Raw genomic sequence first — 26759 nt, 5'->3', positions numbered from 1 at the left:
TAGTACTCCACTATCAAAAAAATTTTTTTCTTCCAGAAAAATTTCAAGGAAATTAGAAAAATAAGACTTAGGAAAAGTATAAATTAGATGCTAATCTAAAATAGAAAGGGCTGAGTTTCCGTTGTTACCGTGATTCTAAAATGAGTTTTAAAAAACAAGTCAATCTATGTATCCCATGCTTAGATCTATGAGACAATTAACTACTATTTTCATTCATTACAATTACAAATTTTCTTTCAAAAAGCGCATTGTCTTTAGAGATCTTGCAATTCATAAATGTAAGTCCTCCTGAGGAAGCAGGTTGAGGCACTCCTAGCTGGGTCTGGGTCTCTGCTCACTTAGTTTGACTTCCAGTGATTCCTAAAGTACTACTCAATCCTTATTCATCCTTAAATTGGACCATCTCTACCAGTGATTGACCGTACTTTATGTCTTCAGTTTTATACCTTCCACTTTGTATGGGTCCTTATATTTCGGAGACCATGGTTCATTTCATACTGCAACTGGAGTCTGAAGTCACTCATGGTTTGTGCCAAAGAATCAAACCCACAGAAAAGGAAGTAGATAAAGAAGTTGGCAAGTGTGGCTTAGGCAAGAGATTTCCTTCCTCTTTGAGTGTCCCAAGAGAGATTGAGATATTTGGGGTGGGTGGGGGTTGAGGGCCCTAGACCACAAAATTCCTAAATGAATAAACTCCCTAAGAGAATACCTGAAAATATTCCACATGGGAAGCTTTTGTAATATACACATCTCCACATCTGAAGATTCATTTAATGGCCAACCTGAAAACTTAAATATCATTTCAGGCATTTAAAAAAATATTTCACTCCCATCTGGGCGACGGAGTGAAACTCTAACTAAAATAAAATAAAATAAAATAAAATAAAATAAAATAAAATAAAATAAAATAAAATAAAATAAAATAAAATAAAATATAAAATAAAATAAAATAAATAAAAAAATATAAAAATATTTCTAGCTGGGCAAAGTGACTCATGCCTGTTATCCCAGCACTTTGGGAGGACCAGGTGGGAGGATTGCCTGAGCCCAGAAGTTTGAGACTAGCAAACGTAGCAACACCTTGTCTCTACAAAAAAATCAAAATGAAAATTAATGGGGCATGGTGGTGCACATCTGTCATCCCAGCTACTCAGGAGGCTGAGGCAGAAGGATTGCCTGAGTCCAGAAGGTCGAGGCTGCAGTGAGCTGTGATCATGTAGTCCAGCCAGGGTGACAGAGTGAGACCCCTAACTCAAAAAAAAAAAAAATCTAAATAGTTATATAAATTAGATTTGCATATTCAAGGTGAGAATTACGATTGTTTTCTTAATTTCTACTAGTTTCCTTTCTATGAACTTACTTCAGATTTCAAATATTATTCACTCTGAGTAAATCTTTAAGCTCTCCAAAAGCAGAAGAAACCGTACTCTTCGAGGGCCACGCCAGCCTGCTTGCCAGTAGTCGCAATGAGTCACAGCTGGAATGTCCTGTGGTTAACATTCTGCTCTGAAAACAGAATCAGGAGTGGTTAGGCACCCACTGGTTTCCATGGTAACCTGTATTTGTGTTCTTGAAAAATGACTGTTCCTTTTTGTGTGGTCAATTTACACGGGAATGAATTGCAGAGGTGACGTTAGCCATCTGTGTGAATATAAACAAAAAAACTGATTTCATTAAGGATAAACTTTGAAAGGCCATATACCTGGAGGTATGGGACTTCCCCTGCCTTATAGAGGAGTTGCTTTTCACTAATTTATTCATTAATGTATTTGACATTATATTTAAGCATTTTCATTAGTCTCTGTTTGATGTTTATTTCAATGCATTATTTCCTCCCCTCCAAAGGCAAAAAGAAATGAGTCGCATTCATCACTGTTCTCTATCCCTCTTCCCCTCCTCTTCTCTTCCCCCTCCCTCTCAACCTATTCACAATGTGTTATTTTAAGGCCACTGAATGGCTGGGATTCAGGAGTCTCCTTCAATGAAGTAATCCCATCCGGAAGGAAGAAAAAAAAAATCCCCTCTATGTCATGTGAAAATGTCACATCTCTTAACCTTGTTGAGCTGGAGGCAAAAATACTATATTGTTCATGACCTTGCATAGAACTGAAAGAAAATTCCTCAACGTGTTGCTACCTAGTATTTTATATGACCTATAGAGCTTAGGGTAATTGTAGTTACAGAGAAGTCTTACCTGACATTTTGTTGAATAAAAATGAAATCATTTAAGCTTTGGTCACTCAACTGCAATCCCAAATTAGGAGCAAGCTTTTGGAGTGGAAGACAAGAGTGTTTTCTTGCTAATTAAGCCTCTACTTGGGAGCAGTGTGTTTACTTGTGTGTTAATTAGTTTTGAACTGGACTTCATACACAAGAATTAATAAAAACTCTGAAGTTGAGATAAGTTTCCTGCAGAGAAGCAGCAATTTAGCAATTTTGGTCTCCTTCCCACCTCCCCCTGACCCCTTCATGAGAAGATGGGGCCTGAGATCTGAGGTGAAGGGATTTGGTTCTTGTTCCCTCTTCTTTTTTTAGGCTGTTTATTTCATTTTCTCATTCTCCCTCCCTCAGATGGTTTTCTCAACTATGTAGAATACTAGAAACGTGATAGTAAATACATACATTTGAAGCAGCAGTTTTAAAAATAAAAGGAGGCCAGGCACAGTGGCTCATGCCTATAATCCCAGCGCTTTGGGAGGTCGAGTTGAGAGGATTACCTGAGCCCACCAGTTCGAGACCTGGCCGGGCAACTTGGTGAGACCTCATCTCTACAATAAATCAAGAAAAATTAGCCGGGCGTAGTGGCATGTGCCTGTAGTTCCAACTTCTTGGAAGGCTGAGGTGGAAGGATCGCCTAAGCCCAGTAGGTCGAGGCTGCTGTGGCCATGAGCATGCTACTGCACTCGAGCTTGGGCAACAGAGTGAGACTCCAACTCAAAAAATAAATAAAATAAAATAAAAAATAAAAGGAAACTAAAATGATAAGCCTGGAAGATAAACCTCATCTTTATTCATTTGCTTAAAAATGCTTGGGTTTAGTACTTCAGGATGAATAATATAGTGGATGTCTGAGTTTATCTTTTTTTTTTTTTTTTTGAGTTGGAGTCTCACTCTGTCGCCCAGACTGGAGTGCAGTGGCTGCTCCCGGCCACCGCAGCCTTGACCTGCTGGGCTTCGGCGATCCTTCCGCATCAGCCTTCCGAGTAGCCAGAACTACAGATGCGCGTTACCGTGCCTGGCTATTTTTTATTTTATTGTAGAGACGAGGTCTATGCCAAGTTGCCCAGGCCAATCTCGAACCCACGGGATCAGGAAATCCACTCGCCTTGGCCTCCCAAAGTGCTGGGATTACAGGCTGAGCCACCAAGCCTGGCTAAGCTTATCTTTTGAAATCTCTGTTGACCTTCCTCAAAATCTCACAACCACGTGTGTCTAATGAGCAGCTAATTTGAGAACTCAATGAGATAGGCCAAGATTTAGAAATCTGGTGGCTCAGCCTATAATCCCACGCCTTGGGAGGCTGAGGTGAGTGGATTGCCTGAGCCCGCAAGTTCGAGACCCGCCTGAGCAATTTGGCGAGACCTCATCTCTACAGTAAATCAAAAAATTAGCTGGGTGTGGTAGCGTGCGCCTGTAGTTCCAGCTACTCTGAAGGCTGAGGCAGAAGGATCGCCGGAGCCCAGCAGGTCGAGGCTGCAGTGGCCGGGAGCAGCCATTGCACTCCAGTCTGGGTGACAGAGTGAGACTCCAACTCAAAAAAAAAAAAAAAAGAAATCTGAAATTTTCTATGGCCTTGACCAAGACCCCTCCTGGTTCCCCTTTATTGCCTGAAAGGAGCAGCAATTTAGGACTGTATGATCCTAATGTCTGTCTAACTATAGATAGTTCAGGTAATAGTGTAGTTTAAGTCCTATCACAACACATGCAGTTGTGGGGAAATCTTTGTGTTCACTGAAGAGGCACCGGAAACCTGCCCTCATTATAACACTGCTCTGAGCAGTGAGAGGAAGCCCAGAGGTGGTCTGTGCTCTAACTCACAATCAGTAGGGGAGATAAGACATGCATGCCTTCAACTAGAATGCAAGGGGATGTGACTATTTCCACAAAAGAAGCACAAATGAAAAGCTAAGGACTTTCAAAGGAAAACTAATTTATGCCTGACTGTAGGGATTCAGGAAGGCTCCGTGTGGGTGCTTTGTAAGATTTGGTTGTAAAGCTTTCCACACTCAAATCAATACGATTCAATAATATTTTATGTCATAGTATTTTAGTAAATAAAAAGAATTTGGTTGGTTTGGAATGCATTGAATCCAGATTACACATTTACCCACAAACACATGCAAACACATACATGCTCACATACATGTGCTCTCCAAGAGAATAATAATGAAAGTCCATGAGTCTGTTGATGAATCCTTTCCATTGTATTGTCATGCCAGCTCATCCCAAGAGTTACTGGAGCAAAGTGTTTAATGTGCACATCAAGAGGATTAAGAGAAAATATAATGACTTGTGTCATGAGAAAGCCAATCTTTTTTGACTGTCATTATCTTTCTCAAGTAAAGAGATATAAGAGAGGGGTTTCCTTGATTTTTTATGTTTATTTTTTAGTGTAGAGATATGCAGTCAATAAAATTATTAAATGAGGCAGCTGAAGGGTACACAGTCTTGCACACTTCTTTCTCCTTGAGGATGTATAAATACCTCAGTGGAAAAATGGGCAAAGATCTCAGCAGAGAAGAAATATAAATGCCAGATAAACATGAAGAAACCCCTTCCCTCTCAAAACAATCAAAACAACATAAATTAACACAGTTAAAAAAAAAAAAAGAAATGTTCACTATCAAGACTAGTTTTAAAAATAATCGTAGCCATAATTGATAAAGCTCCACTGAAAGAAATGTCTCTAATCTTCTGTGGGAGGATAAATTGGTATAAATTTTCTGGTAAGAAATGTAATAATGTTTTATCAAGAGCCATAAGATTATACTGTTTGATTCATTCTCTTTTTAGGAATCTTTTTAAAGAAACATTTAAAGTATTAAATAAGTATTTCTATCTGCAAAAAAATTAGAGACATCTTAAATGAACAGCAGTAGAGTTAAAATGTAAACATTAGTGGCATTTTATGCCAATATTTATAGACTATTTAATGGCATGCTTAGTGAAAAGCAAGGAACACAACTAAATAGGTGGCCTAAATTTATACACACCTATTCCACCTGCAAAATATGATTGTCGCCAGATAGATACAAATGAAAAAGTATCAAGAGAAGTTTCTGGTATTAATTAACAAAATATTAACAATGTTTATTTTCAGTTAGGTTAATCTTTATACTTTCCTTTTCCATATCTTTCTAAAATGCCTGGTTTTTTTTACAGTTAGTATTTATTTTAATAATTACATCTTACAGTTCGGATAGCTACTGCTCATTTTGAGCACCTCTCAGTTAAGTGAAGGCAGCTCATGGGGTGTACTATTTCTCTATACTGTGTTTGGATTATACTTGGGACTGGCTACATGGACATACTATCAAAAATTGGTAGTAGAATTTCCAAATTTATTGGGCTTAGGAATCAGATCCATCTCTAAAACCCTCTAAGGCACTTAATCCCTCCTAAGGCACTTATCTATTTTTAATTCTTGCATTGAGCCTCTGTACTCAGCCCACCTCCTGTAACTTCTAACGTTTGAATCAAGAAACAACTTTCGCCCTTTTGTAGACTTGGTTTTTCCCATCCAACAGATCATGTCAAGTGTTTTCACATTGGGAACTTTCTCTTTGATTTCAGCTCTATGATGGCCCACAGTGGATGGGGCGCTACTGTGGAGTAGACCTACCCGCTCCAGGAAATACCACAAGCTCCAGGCTTCAAGTGCTGTTCCATACCGATGGGGTTGGCCACCGTGAGAAAGGATTTCAGATGCAGTGGTTTGTTCACGGTAAGCCCTGTGCTGGTCTCAGTTGTACCTGAAGTTGCTATTTCACTAAGAAGTGTTCCCTTTCCAGTTCTATACTTGGAAACAACACCATGAACAAATAATAGAACCCAGGCACTAATAATCGACTGCTGGACCTTAGGCAATATGCTCAGGCTTTAGTGGAATGTGGAGAGTTAAATCTTTGAGGATGAAAAGAGAAAGTGAAGTCAAGGTGGAAATAATTTGGATAACTGGTCAATTAGGTGCAGGGATAAATTGCCTTAGAGAAGGAAGAGGGCAGAATGAAGTTTCTAGGGATGAAGATTTGAACCTGGGCATAGCAAGCAAATTGCAAGGTGGCATGGGAGTCTCATGGGTACAATGAGATAGAATGAGACTTAAGGCTCACCTTGGTATTAAACAGAGAAAGATGGGTAGGAATAGACAAGAAAGAGCAAGAGTCTTACATGGAGAGATAGGGAGAAGGGGAATGGGATAGATTGGACTGAATGGAGGAGAATTGAAGCTATGATGCGTGCACTTGTCAAACAGGTAGGGACACATCAGAGCCCACCTGGGTGGTTCAGAAAGCAGGTAGAGATAATAATTCCTTTGAAGATAAAAAGTCTTTTTTAACAAGAGGTCTGAGATTTCTACAGGTCTCATGTGCCGATTTGCAAGTAGAGAGCCCAGAGCAGCAGTATCACCTGGAGCTTGTTAGAAATGCAAATTCTTGGGCCCCATGCCAGGCCTACAGAATCTGATGGTGGGCCTGATAAGCTGTGTCCAAACTGGTCTCCCTGGTAATCAAAGTTCAAGAACCCGCCGGGCTCGGTGGCTCAGCCTATAATCCCAGCACTTTGGGAGGCCAAGGTGAGTGGATTGTCTGAGCCTGTGGGTTTGAGACCAGTCCGGGCAACTTGACGAGAACTCATCTCTACCATACATTAAAAAATGAGCCAGGTGTGGTAGCCTGTAGTTCCAGTTACTTGGAAGGCTGAGGCGGAAGGATCACCAGAGCCCAGCAGGTCAACACTGGGGTGGCCATGAGTGTGCCACTGCACTCCGGCCTGGGTAATGGAGTGAGACTCCTACTCAAAAAAAAAAAAAAAAAAGTTCGATACCCACTGTCCTAAAGTGATCCAGCCTGGAAATATATAGTCCTTGTGGGTATCACAGTAGCAGTTCTCATCCAAGATGTTAAGGCTCCTTGGAACACTTCAATCACTTGGAAAGAGGGATGGAGTTGCAATAGTATGCTAGGGAATCAAGCATAGAACTCTAAACTGTGGCCCTACTGTGAAAATCAGGTGCGAGCTCAAGGTGGGTACACATTAGTGTGAACCATGGTTGACTCTCGAAAGTTCTTCACAGAATAGTGCATATGTGAATCTCAGAGCTATGTATAATAGATAGCCCTATTATATGTTTAAGAATGCTAGAGGTTCTAAGATTATGAATTGGGGACTGAGTGTATTTCTGTTAAAATATGTATGAGATAGCCGGGCTCGGTGGCTCAGCCTGTAATCCCACACCTTTGGGAGGCTGAGGTGAGTGGATTGCCTGAGCCCGCGGGTTCGAGACCCGCCTGGGCAGTGAGACCTCATCTCTACAATAAATAAAAAAATCAGCCGGGCATGGTAGTGTGCGCCTGTAATTCCGGCTACTTGGAAGTCTGAGGTGGAAGGATCACCGGAGCCCAGCAGGTCGAGGCTGCGGTGGCCGGAAGTGGCCACTGCACTCCAGTCTGGGTGACAGAGTGAGACTCCAACTCAAAAAAAAATAAATAAATAAAGTAAAATAAAATAAAATAAAATATGTATGAGTTTTCAGTATTTAAAAATATCTGGTAATTGTTGGAAATAGTGGCTCACACTTATAATCCCAGTGCTTTGGGAGGCTGAGGCAGGGGATCCTTTGAGGCCAAGAGTTTGAGACAGCTTAGACAGCATAGCAAGACCACATCTAAAAATAAAAAAATAAATTAAAAAAAAAATACTCAGTGGTAATCCACAGAGCTAATTGTAGCTTGAAATATAGATTATGCATTCCCAAAGTAAGTGAGCTATGATAATTAAGCTTGTGAAAGTTCTTGGACCTTCCATTTCATCACATAGGTAGATTTGACCTAGGTTTATTAATCTATCTATTCAGTGAAAGAATTGGATTGATTCATCCCTAAAATACCATCATCTATAGTATTCTGTGATTCAGAAACATCATGATTTTGAACTAGAAACTAGAGACAGTATGAAAAGACATAGAAAGGACAGGAAAATCCTGGGAAATTACCCAGATTTTCAAGGACTAGGAGTGTTTTCCAGAGCAATCATTCTCAGACATTCGTGGGCACTTGAATCACTAGGGATTTGTTAAAATTAAGATGGAGTGTGGGGTAAGGCCTGAGAATCTGCATGTTTAACAAGCTCCCAGGTAATGCTGATGGTGCCACTCTGTGTACCACACTCCAAGGAGCAAGAAGAGAGCAGATTTAAACCTGGAGAAAGAAAGCAATGGAAAAATGATATCACTAGGGACTGGAGAATCTTTCTGAGGTGCCCAAGGGCCCACTGTTCTGTCTGTTTTAATGGCAGCAGGATGATATCTGGGGTCCCTGTAATGAAGAACTACACCACTTCAGTGATCCAACAAGGAGAAAACTTTTCTAGAGGTCCGAAAGGCGGAAGTTAGGGAATGCTAACCAGGAGGCCTGGACTCGGGGCCTTGGGGAGCTTCCTCATCCCAAGATACACACTGGAATTGCCTGGGAATTTAATAAGCCCCCATGTCTGGGTTCCAACTTCCACAGATAGGATTTAATTGGTCTGCAGTGGGGCCTTGGCCTTGACTATTGCTAATTTTTCAGTTTTCCCTAAGTAATTCATTGATGTAGTCAGGATGGAGAGTTTTAGGAGCTGTGATTTTACTGGTTACATCTATCACTTCGAAAGATAACTCCATCTCCCCGCTTCCAGGCTATTCTAGCCATGTTTGAACTAGCCAAGGCCACTAGCCAAGGCCATGGTAGCCAAGGCCACTCCAAGAAGCTTGACTGAACGGGCACTGTGGGCTACACTCGGATTAGTGAATCAGTGAGTTCTTCCAGCCAACATGTTAGATCTTCTGGTGAAAGCTCTGAGTTTTCTTTGGGAAATTTTTTTTACCAGTTCTATTTGGAATCTGTCTTCTTTTGGGAGAGTCAAAGACACCCTCTGTCTATTCTCTTTTCCTGTTTACTATTTCAAAACTTTATCCCAGTTGCTGAAAACTTGCTAAGCATGAAGCCAGGGTTGTGCAACAAATTTTGCCAGCTGAGGCCAGAACTGAAACAAACACATTTTTAACTCTGTGCTTCCCATAGAATTATATGTAAATTATAGTTGGGCTGCACCTTCTGGAAGGAGGTTGTTAGTCGTTTCTGCATATGAACTATGCCTTTGAGATAACAGACAGAAGGCAACCATTAGGGAACAGGACTTCCATGGGAGAGGTCTTCTCACTTTTTAGCCATTGGAGGTAAACCCAAGACATAAATTATCCTTTATCACTCATGTATTTGTTCATTCTGCAGATATTAAGGTGCTCTTTCGCGCCAGTTACCGTGCTAGGACTGGAGACACAGAGTGACTCAAGAGCTTGCCGGCTAGGTGGGAGAAGTAGGCATGAGACAGATAAGCACGCAAAGAAATAGAAAAGCAAAGCTGCACAAAGCACCCGAGGTCACATGCAGGGCATCTGACCTGAGCTGGCAGGTCAGGGAAGTTGCCCATGGGAATGGGAGCTCTGAACTAAAATCTAGAAAATTAACAGGAGTTAACTAGGCAAACAGGAGAAGGAAAAGGACTCCAGGTAGAAGAAAGACCCTGCGATGGAGACTGGGAGAGCTCAAGGGACCCAGAAAGTCCAGAGTGGCTAGAATCAGGCCCAAGGGGCACAGGCTGACAAAGGAGCTGGGGATCTAAGCATATACATTGTGTGCGCGTGCATGCGTGCGTGCGTGCATGCGTGCGTGCGTGCGTGTGTAAATAATGAGTAAGGAATGATGGCAGGCACTGAACCATGCCCTCTGTCTTCATGTGAATCCTTTATATTTCAGAGAAATGCTTTTGAGTAGAATCTCAAAGAACTGAAGCAACACGACTAATTGTGACCCTCAAAATACAAAATCAAATAAATGCAAAATACATTTTTAATTACCCTCAGTGTTGAAGGGCAATAGTAATATTCTTAAATGTATTTGTGTGTACAAGTATGAATGTGTGTAACATGTCAGGAGGAAAAAAAATCAAAAAGATCATTTCTGCACAGCCTCATTAGGTGTCTCCTTAGAATCAAGCATCACATTATTTTTCAGGGCCTTCTCCCTCCCACTGTTTTCCAATCTATGCAAAAAGAACTCAAAAAACTCTGCGCAAGGGTTCAAAATCTGCAGCAACATCATTTGTGAGCACTCCTTCTGAGGATAAATCCCCGCACACTTCAGTCATTTCCCCAATTAATAAATAAATCAGTTTACAAATGTGCTTTCTTGTGGACCGCACAAATCTTCTGTTTGCTTGGAGAAAATGTATCTACAAACGGATGTTATCTGAGTGCCTGTTTTGAAGGTGGCCCTAGAGACGTGAGACGAAACCACACTGCAGGGGCTTTCTTTATGTGGGGCTCAAAGAGGATCCCACTCTGAAAATAAAGAAATGGCCACAGTTGCCCTGCCTTGCTAATCGGTTCACGGTTTTCAGCCTTGACAGCTTTGTCCAGAGGCTGCATTCGGCCTTGGGGGCCTCGGTCTGGGCTGATTAAGGGAATAGAGAACTTTCCTTGAGCTGTGTGAATAGTGGCCTCCCAGCCAGCTGCACACACTCTTGCCTCTTCTGGTCGCTGCTCCTGGGGGCCGCCTTTCACTTGGTGATGGAATCCAGAGCACAAACAAGGTGAAGGAGCTCTGTGGGCACCAGTGACATTTGCAGAGGGAGCGAACTCTTCAGCTGGGAGCTTAGTAGGGGAAGGGCTAAGTGACATGTGATCAGGAGGTGATGTCACCCGGCAGTCCCACAAAGGAAAGCATGGCCTTTTCTTTGGGGAGATGGATGACATCAGCCTTTCAAATGGGGGCTGGCTCCCTTTTTGGCTATGAAGGAAATTTCTCAAGCCTTGAGAGGTTTCAGAAATCCATTTGGAGAGAACATTTTAAAAACCCTATCAAGATGCTCAACATCTGGCTCTGCTTGGACCTAAGCCAGAACCTTCCTGACCACCTGTGGGCATGAGGCATTGGATCAAAGGGCTTTTAAAAAAGAGGATTGATTCTTAGAGTACTGGCAAAACAAAACAAACAAACAAAACCCCTCTATGAGGTCCACAACGTTTCTCTTAACCTTTTCCTCCAGTTCTTTTTCTCTTAAATGGTCTTGTTAGTTTTAGTTTGTCATCGGCCTTTGAAGGGAATTCCTTCTATGTGTATTTTATTTTTTTTGAGTTGGAGTCTCACTCCATCGCCCAGACTGGAGTGCGGCGGCCGCTCCCGACCACCGCAGCCTCGACCTGCTGGGCTCCGGCGATCCTTCCGCCTCAGCCTTCCAAGTAGCTGGAACTACAGGCGCGCGCTGCCACGCCCGGCTTATTTATTGTAGAGATGAGGTCTCGCCAAGTTGCCCAGGCGGGTCTTGAACCAACGGGCTCAGGCAATCCACTCACCTCAGCCTCCCAAGGCGCGGGATTACAGGCTGAGCCACCGAGCCCGGCTCCTTCTAATTTGTAATTTGTATCCCTTTTACGACGTAAGAGTATGTGTGGTGGGATTTCTGGGATGTCCGTCTTGAAGACAAAGGTTTTATCTCTTGTGATTCCATTATAATGAATGTTGGGCAATCACTATTAGGGTGTGTAGATGAATACACTGGACTCTGGGTCCACCCTCTGAGAACAGACAGCTCAGAACTGTGAATCATGTTGTACTGATTACACATAGCCTTCGTAAGCAGGTGTTTATTGAGAAGAAGTATTTCATTCATTCATTCATTCATTCAATCTACCAGCACATATTTACTCACTACCAGACCCTGGGCTTGGTGTTTAAAATATAGAGAGTATTAGTTAGCTCAAGCTACCATAACAAAATGCCACAGACTGGGTGACTTAAACAGTAGAAATTTACTGTCTCACAGTTCTAGAGACTGGAAGTCCAAGATCAAGGTGTTGGCAGGGCTGGTATCTCCCAAGGCCTCTCTCCTTGGCTTACAGGTGGCTACCTTCTCCCTGTGTCTCCACATGGTCTTGTCTCTGCGTCTCATATCCTGATATCTATGTGTGTCAAAATTTCCCCCTCATAAGAACACTAGTCAGATTGGATTAGGGTCTACTCTAATGTCATCATTTTAACTTAATCACCTCCTTAAAGGCTTTATTTCCAAATGCAATCATTTTCTGAGGTCTAGGGGTTGGGACTTAAGCATATAACTTGGGCAGGGATACAATTTCATCCCATAAAAGAGAGAAAGATCCCATTGACTTCAAGAAGTTAGTCATCTGGTAGGGAAGGCAGACAAACCAAGTGTAGAAATACATACTTCATTATGCCATGGGAACATAGATAAAGATATCTAGGTCAGGCTGAGGGAGTTCAAAGAACCTTCCAGGAAGCTTTGATATGTGAGTGGAATTTTAAAGAATTGATCAGACAAATATTTAAGAGAGGAAGGCATTTCTAAGTAGAAGCAGGGAGGTGTGAGAACATAAAAGTTTTGCAAAGGGTAAGTCTTCCAGCTAGAACAGGCATTCTCCCTTGGGGCAGTATCACCTCCAAGGAGGAGATAATTCGTTCTTGGTGGGGTAGGGGAAGGAGGATTTTTTTTTTTTAAAGCTTATACTCTAATATATACAGTATAGAGATATACAGTGCATAACAAACATACAATATATCTGTGGAATTGAATTTTCATGGCTGAGAATTTGGGGAAAAAATCTGAACAGCCTCCTTGGGGGCTGATCAAGAACAAAAGATTGAGAAACACTATGTGAAAGTTGAGACAGGATAGGTTGCCAGAGACCAGTTGACCAATTGATGAGAGACATTGCAAGGACTTGGATTTTATTCTGCCTCAGGGGAAATACCCTTGATTGATTTTTAAGCCGGGCATTTCGTGACATGAACAGGTGTACATTTTAGTCTAATGACTCTGGTAAGAAGATAAAGGGATGCCCAAGAAGAGGAAGGGGTTGAAAGATTGGGTGATTAGTTTAGGGGCTATTGAAATAGGGAAGGGAGAAAGGAAATGAATAAAGGATACGGCAGTGCTAAAGAGATATTTAGAAGATGGGATAGGCAGATCTGATGATGGAGATGTGTGTGAATCTGAGAAACAAAAGGAGAGGTCATAGCTCCCACATTTCGACCTTAGATGACTTGGTGTGTGTTGGTGCTGTTTTCATAGACATTGGATCCTGGGAGAAGACTATGTTTGGGTATAGTGAGCTCCTATTTGAACATGCTCAATCTGAGATGCCTGTGAAATGTTCAAGGGATGTGTCTTTTGTGGGTACGAAAGAGGATCTGGGGTAGAGAAGGAGATTTTGGAATGAATCATATTATCGGTGAATATGGAATTGTGAACATGATGAAATATGTATTCAAAACTATGCAAGGTATTTGAAGGCCTACAAAAGAAATATCGTATTCAACTTTGACTTCAAGACGTGCCCAATCCAGTTAGGAAACAGTAGAAAATTAACTTAAGTGCTAATCGGTGAAGTTTCTAATACAAGGCTAGTTAGGAGGCTGGAAATCGCTGGGGAAATTTTCATAAACTGTGAGATTTTAGAACCCTCAAAGAATGATCAGAACAAAAATTGATAGAGGGTGTTTGGATCAGCATGAGCAAACAAAGAGGTAGAAATGTGATGTAATGAAGATAGTGGGATATAAAGCAACAAAGACTTCCTGGGGCTGGCGTCTATAGACCTCTGAAAGCCAGCCAGACAAGTTTGAACTTAATGTAGCAAGGAATGGGAAACTACTGCTTTTTTAGAGCAGGGAGTGGGAAATGTCAGGGAAGGAGATTACAGTTGGAGAAGTCATAGATCATGGTGATTAAGGGAGCCTCAGGGGATCATTCTGGGTCTTGGCTGCTGAGAACTGAGGATGGAGGTTGGCAGAATCAAGATGGCTGGAAGGGGGGTAACACTCTCATGGATCCTCCACAGGGAAACACAAGGACTATGTGACAAGCACTATGATAAATACTGTCACACAAAATATTAGACCAGCTACCACATTCCCTTTTCCTAATAATTTCTTCAACATTATAACTTTGAAATGCAGAATCAAATGTGACCTAGGTTTTTCTGTTTTAAAATGATTTCAGGATCCTTTTCTTAATTATTGAATGATCATCCTCTTGTTGTCTTTCCCAAGTCTTGCTTGCCCACGCTGAAAAAATTCACATCAATCTGGAGGCATAATGTTCGCCAAGAAAGTGATTTATGAATTGTAATAAACAAATATTTCAGGGCAGGTTCACAAGGCTGAACTGTGAGTCACACCGTCTGGTCTTAATCTCAGGTGGAGACCTTTCTCTCTGTAGGTGATAGAATTGCTTTCAGTGTCGCTTCCTGCTAGGCTGTGATAGATATGATGTCATAGAAAGAGAAATGGAAAAGCACCCATCCATCTGCCTCCAAAGTAACTTCTTTTGTGATCAAGAGTGTAGAAAAACCAAATACCACATATTCTCACTTATAAGGGAACCAAGCTAATGGTCGCAAAGTCATAGAGGATGGCAAAATGGACACTGGATACTCAGAAGAGGGAGGGTGAGAAGTGGGGGAAGGTTGAAAAAACGAGTACAATGTGCCCAGAATTCTTCGCCAGTATACAATGCATCCATGTAACCCAAAACCATTTGTACTGAAAAAGTTACTGAAATAAAAAATTTTTTAAAGGGCCAGGCTCGGTGGCTCAGTTCATAATACCAGCATTTTGGGAGGCCGAGGTAGGTGGATTGCCTGAGCCCGCAGGTTTGAGACCAGCCCGGGCAACTTGGCAAGACCTCATCTCTACAATAAATAAAAAATCAGCCATTAAATCAGAAAGGTAACACATGCCTTTAGTTCCAGCTACTTGGAAGCCTAAGATAGAAGGAACACTGGAGCCCAGCTGGTCGATGCTGGGGTGGCTGTGAGCGTGCCACTGCACTCCAGCCTGGGCAACGGAGTGAGACTCTGACTCAAAAAAAAAAAAAAATTTTTAAAAGAAGTATCATTTATTTAGTAAGTCTGAAAACAACCTCTTGGTAAAGACAGATGAGCAAAAGCATGGAATCACATGATAGTTTTATTATTATAGTGTAATATAAGATAAATCCTGTTTGGTTTGGGTAGACCTTTTTTTAAAAGAGAAGCTTTTAAAAATCACTAACTCTGTTTATGTTAAAAGTTATTTCCCTAAATGCTGATGAGACTTTCTCTACGTTTATATATTCTATAGCCCATCCTACTTGTTATGACTGTTTCAGCCAGTTTGATATTTTGGACTTTTGTTTTTGAGATACTCTTAAAGCAGTTTTAAACACAGAGACTGGAAGTGAATCCTGTCTTACTGTGGAACCAAAGTGCAGATTTTTGCATTATGATGTTGTATCTGATTTTTACTTATGACAAATCCTCGCTTACTTCTTTTTTGCAAAAAAGTTCTTAATGGGCAATGCTAATTTTTTTTTTTTTAAATCTGTTTACGAATAACTCCTCTTTGTAAAATTGGAATTGTTATTAAGGAAGTCCTACAGCTCCTTTTGATTTGGCCTCAGAGCTTTTCCAGCAAGGTACTGATAATCAGAGGCAATATTAAACCTATACCTATGAAGACCTTTCAGAATGAGTGGGAAAGCTAAATCCTGACATTTTTCTCCTCCTTGACGACAGCAGTAAATACACATCCACACAGTTGACCTTCACTTCATGTTGGCTCTGAGTCGTGTAACCAGCAAGAGCCTTTTAGGAGTCTTGCCTCTCAATTCCCATGTCGCTACTGTTTGAAAAAAATCTGAGTTTTATTTCCATTGCCACTCTCTGAGATAGTTATAAAAAGAAAAAAATAACCCTCAAACAACGGCGACCTTCCCAGAGCTTTTATTGCACAATTTGTAATAGTCCTTGAGATCTCAGCCAAAGGAAGGGCTTTCTCGAATCTTCTGTTTGTGTTCTGCTTCCTTGGCAACAACACCCCAGAGACAAACTGCACATAATTTCCGGGGGATTCCACAGTTTTTCGTACAACATGAAAAAAGAAACCACATGCTTTTTTTTTTTCAGTTTCAAGTTTTGTAGCAGCCAAAGATGACTAAACCAACTCAGAACTGACACCGTGTTCAGTGTAAAACATTACTTTTTGCCCCCAGAGGATTCTCTTTTTGATCATTTACTTAAATGTTAGCATATTTGTCTCAAACATTACGTATCCAAGGACTTGTTTTAGTAGAACGCCACTGTGTATTCAGAGGAACTAGTGGTAGCTGTCAGCAGCATTGTGTCACAAACAAAAAAGGAACCCCTGGTGTAGGACAGTAGCTACACTTTACAAGAGAATTTGATATTCTGTATGTAAGTAATGACATTGATAGACTTTGTCCCTAATTGTTTTTTTTTCTAGTTATACAGACTACTCAGGCTACATAATATAGATTTTGCCACCTAAATGTAATTTTAAATTTATCTTAAGACATGAATTATGATAAAAATAAACTATATTGCCCTATAAACAATGAATGAAAATATAATCAAATGCTTAGTGCATTGATTTAATTGATGTCTCACTTATTATGACTTTAGATGTTATCATTTTAAGAAAGGGGCTGGGTACAGTGGCTTAAGCCTGTAATCCCAGCACTTTGGGAGGCCAAGACAAGAGGATTGCCTGAGTCCAGGGGTTCAAGACCAGCCTGGGCAACATGGCAAGACCTCATCTCTACAATAAATCAAAAAATTAGCCAGGCATGGTGGCACACACCTGTAGTTCCAGCTACTCAGAAGGCTGAGGCGGAAGGGTCACCTGAGTTCTGTAGGTCAAAGCTGCGATAGCCATGAGAGTCCTACTGCACTCCAGCCTGGGCAACAGAGTGCGACTCCAACACACACACACACACACACACACACACACACACACACACACACACACACACACACAAGAAAGGAATCTTACCATGTGCTGGGTGCCTTCAAAATAATACCTCATGTCTCCTCCCCAACAATCCTCTGAAGTTAGCATCATCATTCCCATATTATAGATGAGAAAACTGAGGAGGGAGTCTTAGAGAAGTTAAATAACTTGCCTAAACTCACAAATCCAGTAAGTGATGGAACAGAATGCAAAGCCAAGTGTGTGGTGTCAAACTCCAAAACCTGTGCTGGAAATGACTCCACTCTGCCTAAAAGCAAATAAGTATTTCCCTGTTAAGTTTTCATGGCAAAAAAGATTAGCCAACATTGCAATCAATGTAAAATATGTCAGAGCTTATGATAGGTCATTTTATAACTAAATTCTCATCATAAAAAGGTTTTTAAAGAGATGTGTGCAGTCTTTCCCAAGTAATGTTCTAGTTCCAAAGGATCCTCACTAAATTACACAAGTCATTCTTTTCAGGTTCAAGTAACAATAATATGTTGATGGGGGCATTGCTCGGTAAAAGACAAATTCAAATGAGCTGATGCTATTTGTTGGCCCCTTAATATAATGTCTGCTTTAGTATTTATTTATGAAGGGCTCTTCTGGAGTTGCTACATGTGGTGGATGGAATCAACTGATTTGGGAAAAACCTCAAGGATCATCTAGTCTATGACCAAGTTTTAGTTTCGCGAACTTGCAAACTTGCTTACAAAAGGAAGATGTTATACTGAAATGAAGAGTGAAAGAGTAGCTGCCCCCAGAACAACCTGGCTTGGTAGCGGGGCAGGAGGGTGGAGGTAGAAACTGGAGGATGGAACACAGCACATGAAAATTTGGTGAATTCAGTTGTTTTGCTTTCCCTACACCAAGACTTGAATGTTAAGGTCACAGAGAACAGTCTTGAGGCTCAGGTTTAGACAGAGTTTGGAGGGTCAGAGGACACCACTGCTGTCAGTGTGGTATTGCCCACATGGGTCTGTGTGGAGTCTCCTTCCTGTGGAGGAAGGGTTAGAGGGGACAGAAGGAATTAGGGAGAGTCTAGTGAGGCAGAGCCCTTGAACTTTTCCCTGCAAGAACCCCGTGTTCCAAAACAATGAAATGGAAAGAATGCAGGTTTAGTATAAATGCTTCTAAATAGAAGTATGAGTGTTGAACTTGGAAATCACATAAAGAGAATGTGTTTCCTCTATCTTTGCCTGTTTGGGAGATTTCATAAAGTAGTGTTTAGTAACCTTAAGCATGACTATTTAATTTGGGAGAAGTTAGTCCAATGACCTCGGTCTCATTTTTTTTCTTGGCAGATATTTTTATACTATATTTTGCTTAGGAATCTTGAATAATTGCAAAAATACCTAAGAGAGGGAGAGATTGGTGGAATGATCTATTTCTCCTCAATAATTAAAAGCAAGGAATTTCTACTAGGAAACCATTTTTAAATTTGGGTGGAATGAGTAGATTAGAAGGAAACCAATATGTTAACAAAGATGAAAAGATAACGAGATTGGCTATACTTCTCTGGGTTAAAATGAAAAATTTTAACCTTTCACATACAGGAATTTAAATTTATGTTCTGTGAAAACTGGAAATATGGCTACATTGGATTATTTCTCTAATGGTGTACTAATGTGAAACACTTCAATATTTGGATCCAGGACATGATAATCAGATGGCTATGATAATCTTAGTATGAAATATTTATCTGACATCTTGTATAGTAATTTAAAGGTTGTTTTGTAGCTATGGACAGCATTGATTTTTTTTTAGCTCCTTGTGTCTATTTTCCAAGTCACTAACTTCATGGTATGGCTTATTGTTTCTTTTTTTTTTTGTCTTTACCATTAAAACCTGATAATTCTCCTCCATATACATTGCTGTGTAGAGATCTGTCAAATAAAATGGACCCTCACAAAGTCTTAGGCAGAGATGAAGGCTTATGGAAGATGAAATTTTCTAAACCTTTACTGACTCTCCAAAGCTAAAAGTCACATGGTTTAACTCCTCAGTTCTTAGGTTTACTTGTTTCCTCCTAATGTGATGCCTGGCCCTATGATTGTTGCTGGTTTTCTCAACAGTAAACTTTTCCTGTCTTCTTGAAAACCTTATCCTTGACCAACCATTCTCTAAAACTCAAGCTGATAAATAGGAAGTAATTAATACTAGATGGAATAAGAAGAGTTTATAAATCCACACTCTTTAAATGCTACACAAATAGTTGCTGCCAGTTTGTGCCTACTTATGAGTCTGGTGACATCATTTATCAAGGAAAAAAATGGGTATATATTAGCTTCCAAGAGCTACTGTAGGTAACTAGCACAAATTGGGTGACTTAAGATACAGTTATTCTCTTTATTCTGTAGGCTGGAAGTCCAAAAGTCAAGGTGTTCACAGCGTCATCTCTCTGAAGGCTCTAGAGAAGAATCCTTCCTTGCCTCTTCTAGCTTCTTTTGGTTGTTGGCAATCCTTGACTTTCCTCGACTTGTAAATGCAAACTCTAATCTCTGCATCCATCTTCACATGGCCTTCCTTCTTCTGTGTGTCTGGGTCCAAATGTCCCTCTTCTTATAAAGACGCCAGTCATATTGGATTTCAGTCCCACTCTAATCAAGTATGACTTCATTTTAACTTGATTACAAATGCAAAGGCCCTATTTTCTAATAAGGTCACATTCACAAGTTCCTGGTGAACATGAATTCGGGGGGGACAGTATTCACCTCAATACTCGGGGTTCTGCAGCTTTGGACAACTTTCTCCTCTCCTGGAGTCACCATGCTTTGTCCTTTTCTTTCTTTTTACTATTTTCTTTCTTCTTTCCTTTTCCTCAGGGGAAATTGCACATTCCTGGTCTTCTTTTTATTACCTGATTTTCTTCTCTGATTTCATCTCGTGATCATCTTTGTGTCCCTGTCCTCACAGAATACATGCTAATTTACAAAATCCCCCAGAAGATTAATCTGCAAATCCTTAAGATCAGATCTTTATGAAGACTGGAGGCTCCACCTTTGGCCCTGTCTTCAGAGAGGACTGGTGATCCTAGAGGGACAAATAACTCTCATCCAGCCAAATGCTAGTAGACCGTTGGGAATTAATTGGCAACGTCATACCAGGAATTGCTGGCTTTCTATGGTTCTTATTACATGCCAACCATTTTAGGACAACTTTGGCCATTTTCTGAAGTTTACGTTAAATCCCACATCCCTCTAATTACATTATTGTAAGTTTCATAGATGTATCAAAAATGAGGTCTGTGTATTCCAGGTAATAAGGCACTTTGTTTTGGGTTGGGCCTTCCCCAGGATCTAGCTTCTGGTTACCAATTCACATTACACCTGCCTCACCAAAAGAGTTCTTGCTGGTAACTTCTCTTCTGTGACCTCACTCCTTCCACAGTCTTCCTTCTTATATGACAGAGACAAACTGGCTTAAACAATGAGGTCTATCTCTAGGTATTAACAGAACAGCAAGTTTTAATTTTTATGTTTTAGAAAAACTATTAAAATACAAGTTGACCATTTTAATGATGTATGTGAGCATTATTTATTGTGTTTAAAATTTATTCTTTTGCACCATATTTTGCCTTTCTACCCTCTTTTTAACACTAGCTGCCAAACCACTCAGGCATTTCCCTCAGAAATGAAAGAGCAAGGGTAGGAAAATGTCCTCCTTGGGTCAATTCTCTCTTGCTTTTCTTCCAGCTTTGATGGATTTTAGCCATGTCGGTTTCAAGCTGCCTCCCCTCCTGATACTATCAATGTATGGAATGTAATTTCAAGAAAATGCCAAGTGTAAAGAGGTGACTGCATTTGAGCGCTCACAGGGCAGTGCAGAATATGCTTTTTAAATTTTGTGTCTCTGATTCCATTTAGCTGTTTCATTGCTGGTTTGCTTCTATGAAAGTCTTTTTATTAAAACACACAAACACACACAAACTTAAAGATAGAACATGCATAGAAGATTATTATTACATTTTTTGTACTGGAATTTTATAACGCATAGCTTGTTTTGAATGAAAACAATATTGCAAGATTCTTTTATGAAAAAAATTTTAATTACCTACACAAGTAGGCAGGCTTAGCAACTGTGTTTAACTCTTCCTTGTTATGGGTTCAGTAGATCAACATGCTTCCTGCTGATAAAGTAAGCACTTCCTTTCAACTGATGACTAGGAGTTTGGAAGAAAATCAAGTCAAATAGATTATCAGTCACGGGGACTAAATGTTTTATAAAGATGAACTATTTAAAACTGAAAAACATATGATTCTCTTCATGGCATTATTTTATTCCAGTTCAGCTAATGTTTAATGATATTAATACTTTAGATTCTGTCAGATTTGGCCTCAAAGTCAATGAAAAGATTTCTGCCTTGTTTACTTTTTCCAGGTTGCTATGGTGATTTTTTTCCTTCATTGGAAGGACAGAACAGTAATGAGGGCTGTGTTCAACATTGTTATTCCGGTGCCTTTAGGCGAGGCATAGTGGAGGGAAAACACAGAACTGTTATCTGGGGACAAGGATGGGGGTTATTGGTGTCAGAGTATCTAGGTTTTGTCCCCAGATCTGCCATTTACCACATGATATGGGCAAATCCCTTAGCTTTCTTGATCCTCACTTTTATAATCTCTAAAATGGGCCTACGATTATCATTCTTGCCTACCATATATTGTTGTTATGAATTTAAAATAACATAATGTGCATATTAAAAGCACTTTGAAAATTGTGAACTAACATACAAGTATGGATCGTCTTTTAAAACATTTCTTGGCCGGTTTGGTGGCTCAGCCTGTAATCCCAGCACTTTGGGAGGCCAAGGCAAGTGGATTGCCTGAACCCGTGGGTTCGAGAGCAGCCCGGGCAACTTGGCGAGACCTCACCTCTACAATAAATCAAAAATTAGTTGGGTGTGGTAGTATGTGCCTGTAGTTCTGGCTACTTGAAAGGCTGAGGTGGAAGGATCATCTGAGCCCAGCAGGTCGATGCTGGGGTGACTGTGAGTGTGCCACTGCACTCCAGCTTGGGCGATAGAGCTCTGAGGTTCCAACTCAAAAAAAAAAAAAAAAGATTCTTGTAACTTAATGAGCAGCCAATTTCTTACCTCTTCTCTAGCTATTCATGATGATATTTTATTTTATTTTTTGAGTTGAGCTCTTACTCATTACTCAGGCTGGAGTGCAGTGACAGGATCACAGCTCATCACAACCTCAAACTCCTGTGCTCAAGCAATTCTCCCACCTCAACCTCCCAAGCAACTGGAACTACAGTCGGGCGCCACCATGCTTGACTACTTTTTATTTTTTAGTAGAGATGGGGTCTTACTATATTGCCCAGGCTGATCTTGAACTTCTGGGCCCAAGCAATCCTCCTGCTTGGCCTCCCAAAGTGCTACGATTATAGGAATGAGCCATCGTGCCCAACCCCATGATGACATTTTAGCCAGTCATTCCTCTCCTAGCTCCAAGCCTTTCTTTCATCTCATCTCACATCTGGATAAAGTCTTGTTAAGATATAAAACACAGCATGTATGGAGTTATTATGATCCACAAGGCACTTAGTTAAAAACCTTACTTTGTTTCATTTACATAACAACCCTATGAGATAACTATTAATGCTGTTATAAGTGAAAAAACTGGGGATTTGAGAGGTTGAATTACTTAACTAAATTAGTATCACAGTTGCTGCTAGAACCCATTTTGTCTGAAGCTTCCTCTGGTATGCTATAATGTTTCCAAAAAATGTGCAATCTAGCATGCCCATTAAGCAGTTCTGAAATCACATCTCCCTCAGGAAAACCTTCTCTTACCAATTAGGTACAATGAGCCACGATCACTATTTCTCCTACATATGTAACTCTTAAAACTTTATTTATCGTGCCACTGTTCCCTTCTTGTTGGTTGGTGTTGTCATTCTTTATAATCTCCTTTATGTAGATCCCTGAAATGCTTTTGTAAACCATCGTCTATTTTAGATTGCACACGCCCAGTCATCAAAACTTCTCTCTCTCTTTTTTTTTTTTTACATTTTATTGGTCATTCAACCAGACAGGTAACATAGTGATGAAGAAAATATTGGCGGTCTAAATGTCACTGCCTATGTAATTTCCTGATAGCTATTGGTTGATGTAACTTTCATGTCTAGCTTTGTCTGTTCTCCATCTCTCTTTCCTGTCCTTGCCTGTGACCTCTTGGTCATACATCACAAGTCACAAATATGACTGACAATGACATGATAACTTATTTATTCTTATTTGTAACTTTCCACTAATTAGCATGTAAAGAATAAAATAGAATGCACTAATTGTTTTTATCAAATAAAAATATATTGAAAGTACTCTTTACAAACTGAAGGAAAAGTGAAGAATTTGATAACTTGCAGGAGACATGTGAGTAATAGCACTTTTATGTCTATAGAGTTATTTTCAAGAGCTATTAATGGTATTTGGCTTTGATAGCACTGCTTACACCATGGGCATTTGCTCAATAAATACTTGTTGAGAGAATGAATGAATGAATAATGAATAAGTGAATGGAATTGGAATGTTACTTTACCCCCTCAAAATTTAGAATTATAAAGACAGAGTTAAATTTTTATCATAGTTATTAGAATTAATTTTATTTTCTAGTACAGTACCTTAAAAGGTTTTGACCAAAAAGTATCACTATTATAAACGTATTCTATTTTGCATTTGCTGTTAACTTTTAAATCAAGCTAGTTACCTTTTGATATATTAAGTCTCAGAAATAGTGAGAATATGTGGAAAAAAGAAAAACTTCAAAGAGTGTTCAAGCCCTTTCAGTTTTTCTCTCTTTCTCACAACCATACAGTGTTTTTCCCGAGTATTGTACGTAATATTGAACTTTCTCTTTAAAAAACATACACATATGTGCTACTGATGAGAACAGAATATGATATACTTTAAAATTTTGCTCTGTTTATGAAACAAAACTTATTTATAATTTGTGTTAAATCTTAGAGAAAAGGACACTGTGGGTCTATATAACTGTACTGTAATTTTTTAAAACAATATTACATGCCAAGAATCTGCTATTACCATTTCAGTTTACAGTGTCTAGTTTAAGAATATTGGTATCCTGTTATTTGCAAAGGAATTCACAAGGAAACCTACAACAATTGGAAAAGACAATGGAAAAATATTATACAGAGTTTTAGATGAATCATTTGTGATACAAAAATTGAGTCAGATTGGCATATGAACTAACACTAAATAAAAATGCAGAGATGAGATACACAAGCTTCCATTTTCTGGTTCTCTTTTATATCATGTGGCCACAAAGTCATTTTTTTTTCCACTGGCTTATTTGATACAACTGGTATTAAGAACCATATGAACTGAAAATGTAGGTCAAAAGACCAGGGTGACAGATTTGTTTTGCTTACCTATAATATATTTTAATGAAAGGTTTTACATCTTTTATTTTTTTGAGTCGGAGTCAGGCTGGAGTGCAGTGGCACGCTGTTCATGGCCACCGCATCCTTGACCTGCTGGGCCCAGGCGATCCTTCCGCTTCAGCCTTCCAGGTGGCTGGAACCACAGGTATGCGCCACCATACCTGGCTAATTTTTGATTTATTGTAGAGACGAGGTCTCGCCATGTTGCTTAGGCTGGTTTCGTACCCCTGAGCTCAGGCAGTCCTCTCATCTCCACCTCCCAAAGTGCTGAGATTACCGGCTTGAGCCACCACACCTGTCCAAGGTGCTACATCTTAACACAACATACAGGAACCACTGTGGTGCATGCCTTCAGGAAGCCTCATGTCACAGAATGTCCTGTGAATGGGGCCCCCTAGAGTTGTTGCTGGAGAACTTACAATCTGTGCTGATGTTGCCTTCAGGAGTATTTGCCGTGTGTTGCTGTAGTAGGACAAATATGTTCAAACCTTTTATGACGCTTATGTTTTTTTAACATTCACCATGATCTACAATGTCAGCAGGTCTAATTTTAAACAGCTTTCTGGTAGGCTTTAGAAATCAAAGTGGAAACTTTACAAGACAAACAAAAGTTATTGTTCTGTGAAAAAATTTAAAATCTGAAAACCCAGAGGTTTACAAGTGAAAGGAGGAAACTGATCACTCAAAAAAGACAATAATAGCACTCTGAGCCAGAGTCAGATTTCTTTACCAAATCAATATACTTAGAATTCACCTCAGAGCCTTTCAGTTAAGTGGGAGGGTTCTGTATGGAAAATTAAAAAACAACAACAATAACAAAAAGCAACCATTTTTAACTTTTAAAAGTTATTTTTCTAATTCACTGTACAGGAGGAATTTGCTTCGGATAGATAGTAGACATGATCTCAGACTTAGTGTCTTACTTTTGAAGTCATGGTAGTATTTTAATTCATTCATGAGAAAATGCACATTTATTCATATTGGAAGGAGAAGGCACTGTTCTTTTTAAACATGACCAGCCTTGATGCAGAATAAGAGAAGATACTTGGAAGAATTTCCCAGCCAATAAAGAACATTCTCAAAAAATAGAAAGGGAGGCCCAGAGATGTTAATAGGGTCAACGATTTTTTTTAATCTCCAAAAATTGCTGTTGGAGAACAAGATAATTTATCTTACCATTTCCTTTCTAATTAAACCTTTCACAAATGTTACCCCTTCTGTAAAGTTCTCTCTTCTTCTGCATACAGAAATCTCTGAAATCCTACAAACTCTATGAGAGCCTGTAAAGTTTAGTAACTAAGTACTAGGATACCACAAGATTGCCTCGGTGAGTGTCCTAGCTGCTGCAGTTACAACCCAGGTAGCATTGGGCAATCCATTTGAACTGTTTCCACCAATTCGCTCATTTAAGAATGCAGATAATGGGCCGGACTCAGTGGCTCATCCTGTAATCCCAGCACTTTGGGAGGCCTAGGCGAGTGGATTGCCTGAGGCTGTGGGTTTGAGACCAGCCTGGGCAACTTGGGGAGACTTCATCTCTACAATAAAATAAAAAATTAGCCGGGCGTGGTAGCGCGCATCTGTAGTTCTGGCTACTTGTAAGGCCAAGGTGGAAGGACTTGCGGAGCCCAGCAGCTTGACACTGGAGTGACCGTGAGCATGCGTGCCACTGCGCTCTAGCCTGGGCAACAGAGTGAGACTCCACCCCCCCCCAAAAAAGAATGCAGATAATGATAGTACCCACCCCATGTAGTCATATAAGTATTAATAAGAAACACCTGTAAACTACATATGCGTACTCATTGAATGGTGGCCTTTTTTTTTTTTTTTGAGTACCATATGTTGCAGCTTTTGATTATTTTCTGTCCTGGTCTGCCTGAATTGCTTTCTAAAACATCGCATAAACATTCATAAATATATGCTGCTGTTTTTTTTTTCCTTTGGTTAGGTTTTTATACATCTATTGTATTATTATTTTTTAGATGTAAGTTCTCTAGGTCAGGACCTATATAATTTACATTTTTATTTCCTACAGTCTCTTGTACAAAGCAAAGAATTTTTAGTACTTAGAATTCTAGTTATTAGATCTGCAAGGGACTTAGAAATTATGTGTTAGCTACAAGGATACTGACACTCAGAGACAGAGAGTTCACTTCTAACACTGCTCCCATAGTCCATTGTACTTTCTACTATATTACATAGTTCTTACCTACAATATAATGATGGCTCAGCCTGTAATCCCGTGCCTTTGGGAGGCTGAGGTGAGTGGATTGCCTGAGC

General features: G+C 40.0%; 1 protein-coding gene across 1 annotated transcript in view; it reads left to right on the top strand.

The window, feature by feature from the left end:
• The window catches only part of CUBN (cubilin), a 313379-nt gene that overhangs the window by 97287 nt on the left and 189333 nt on the right, over positions 1–26759 (top strand). The window contains exon 28 of the mRNA XM_008056348.2: positions 5794–5944. Coding sequence (XP_008054539.1) covers positions 5794–5944 — 151 coding nt within the window. The remainder of the gene's footprint in view (positions 1–5793; positions 5945–26759) is intronic.

Source organism: Carlito syrichta, unplaced genomic scaffold, assembly GCF_000164805.1.
Source record: "Carlito syrichta isolate Samal-C Ts95f unplaced genomic scaffold, Tarsius_syrichta-2.0.1 Scaffold302327, whole genome shotgun sequence".
NCBI lineage: Eukaryota > Metazoa > Chordata > Mammalia > Primates > Tarsiidae > Carlito > Carlito syrichta.
The sequence above is the reverse complement of the archived record's forward strand: the minus strand, read 5'-3'. Positions and strand labels throughout refer to the sequence as shown.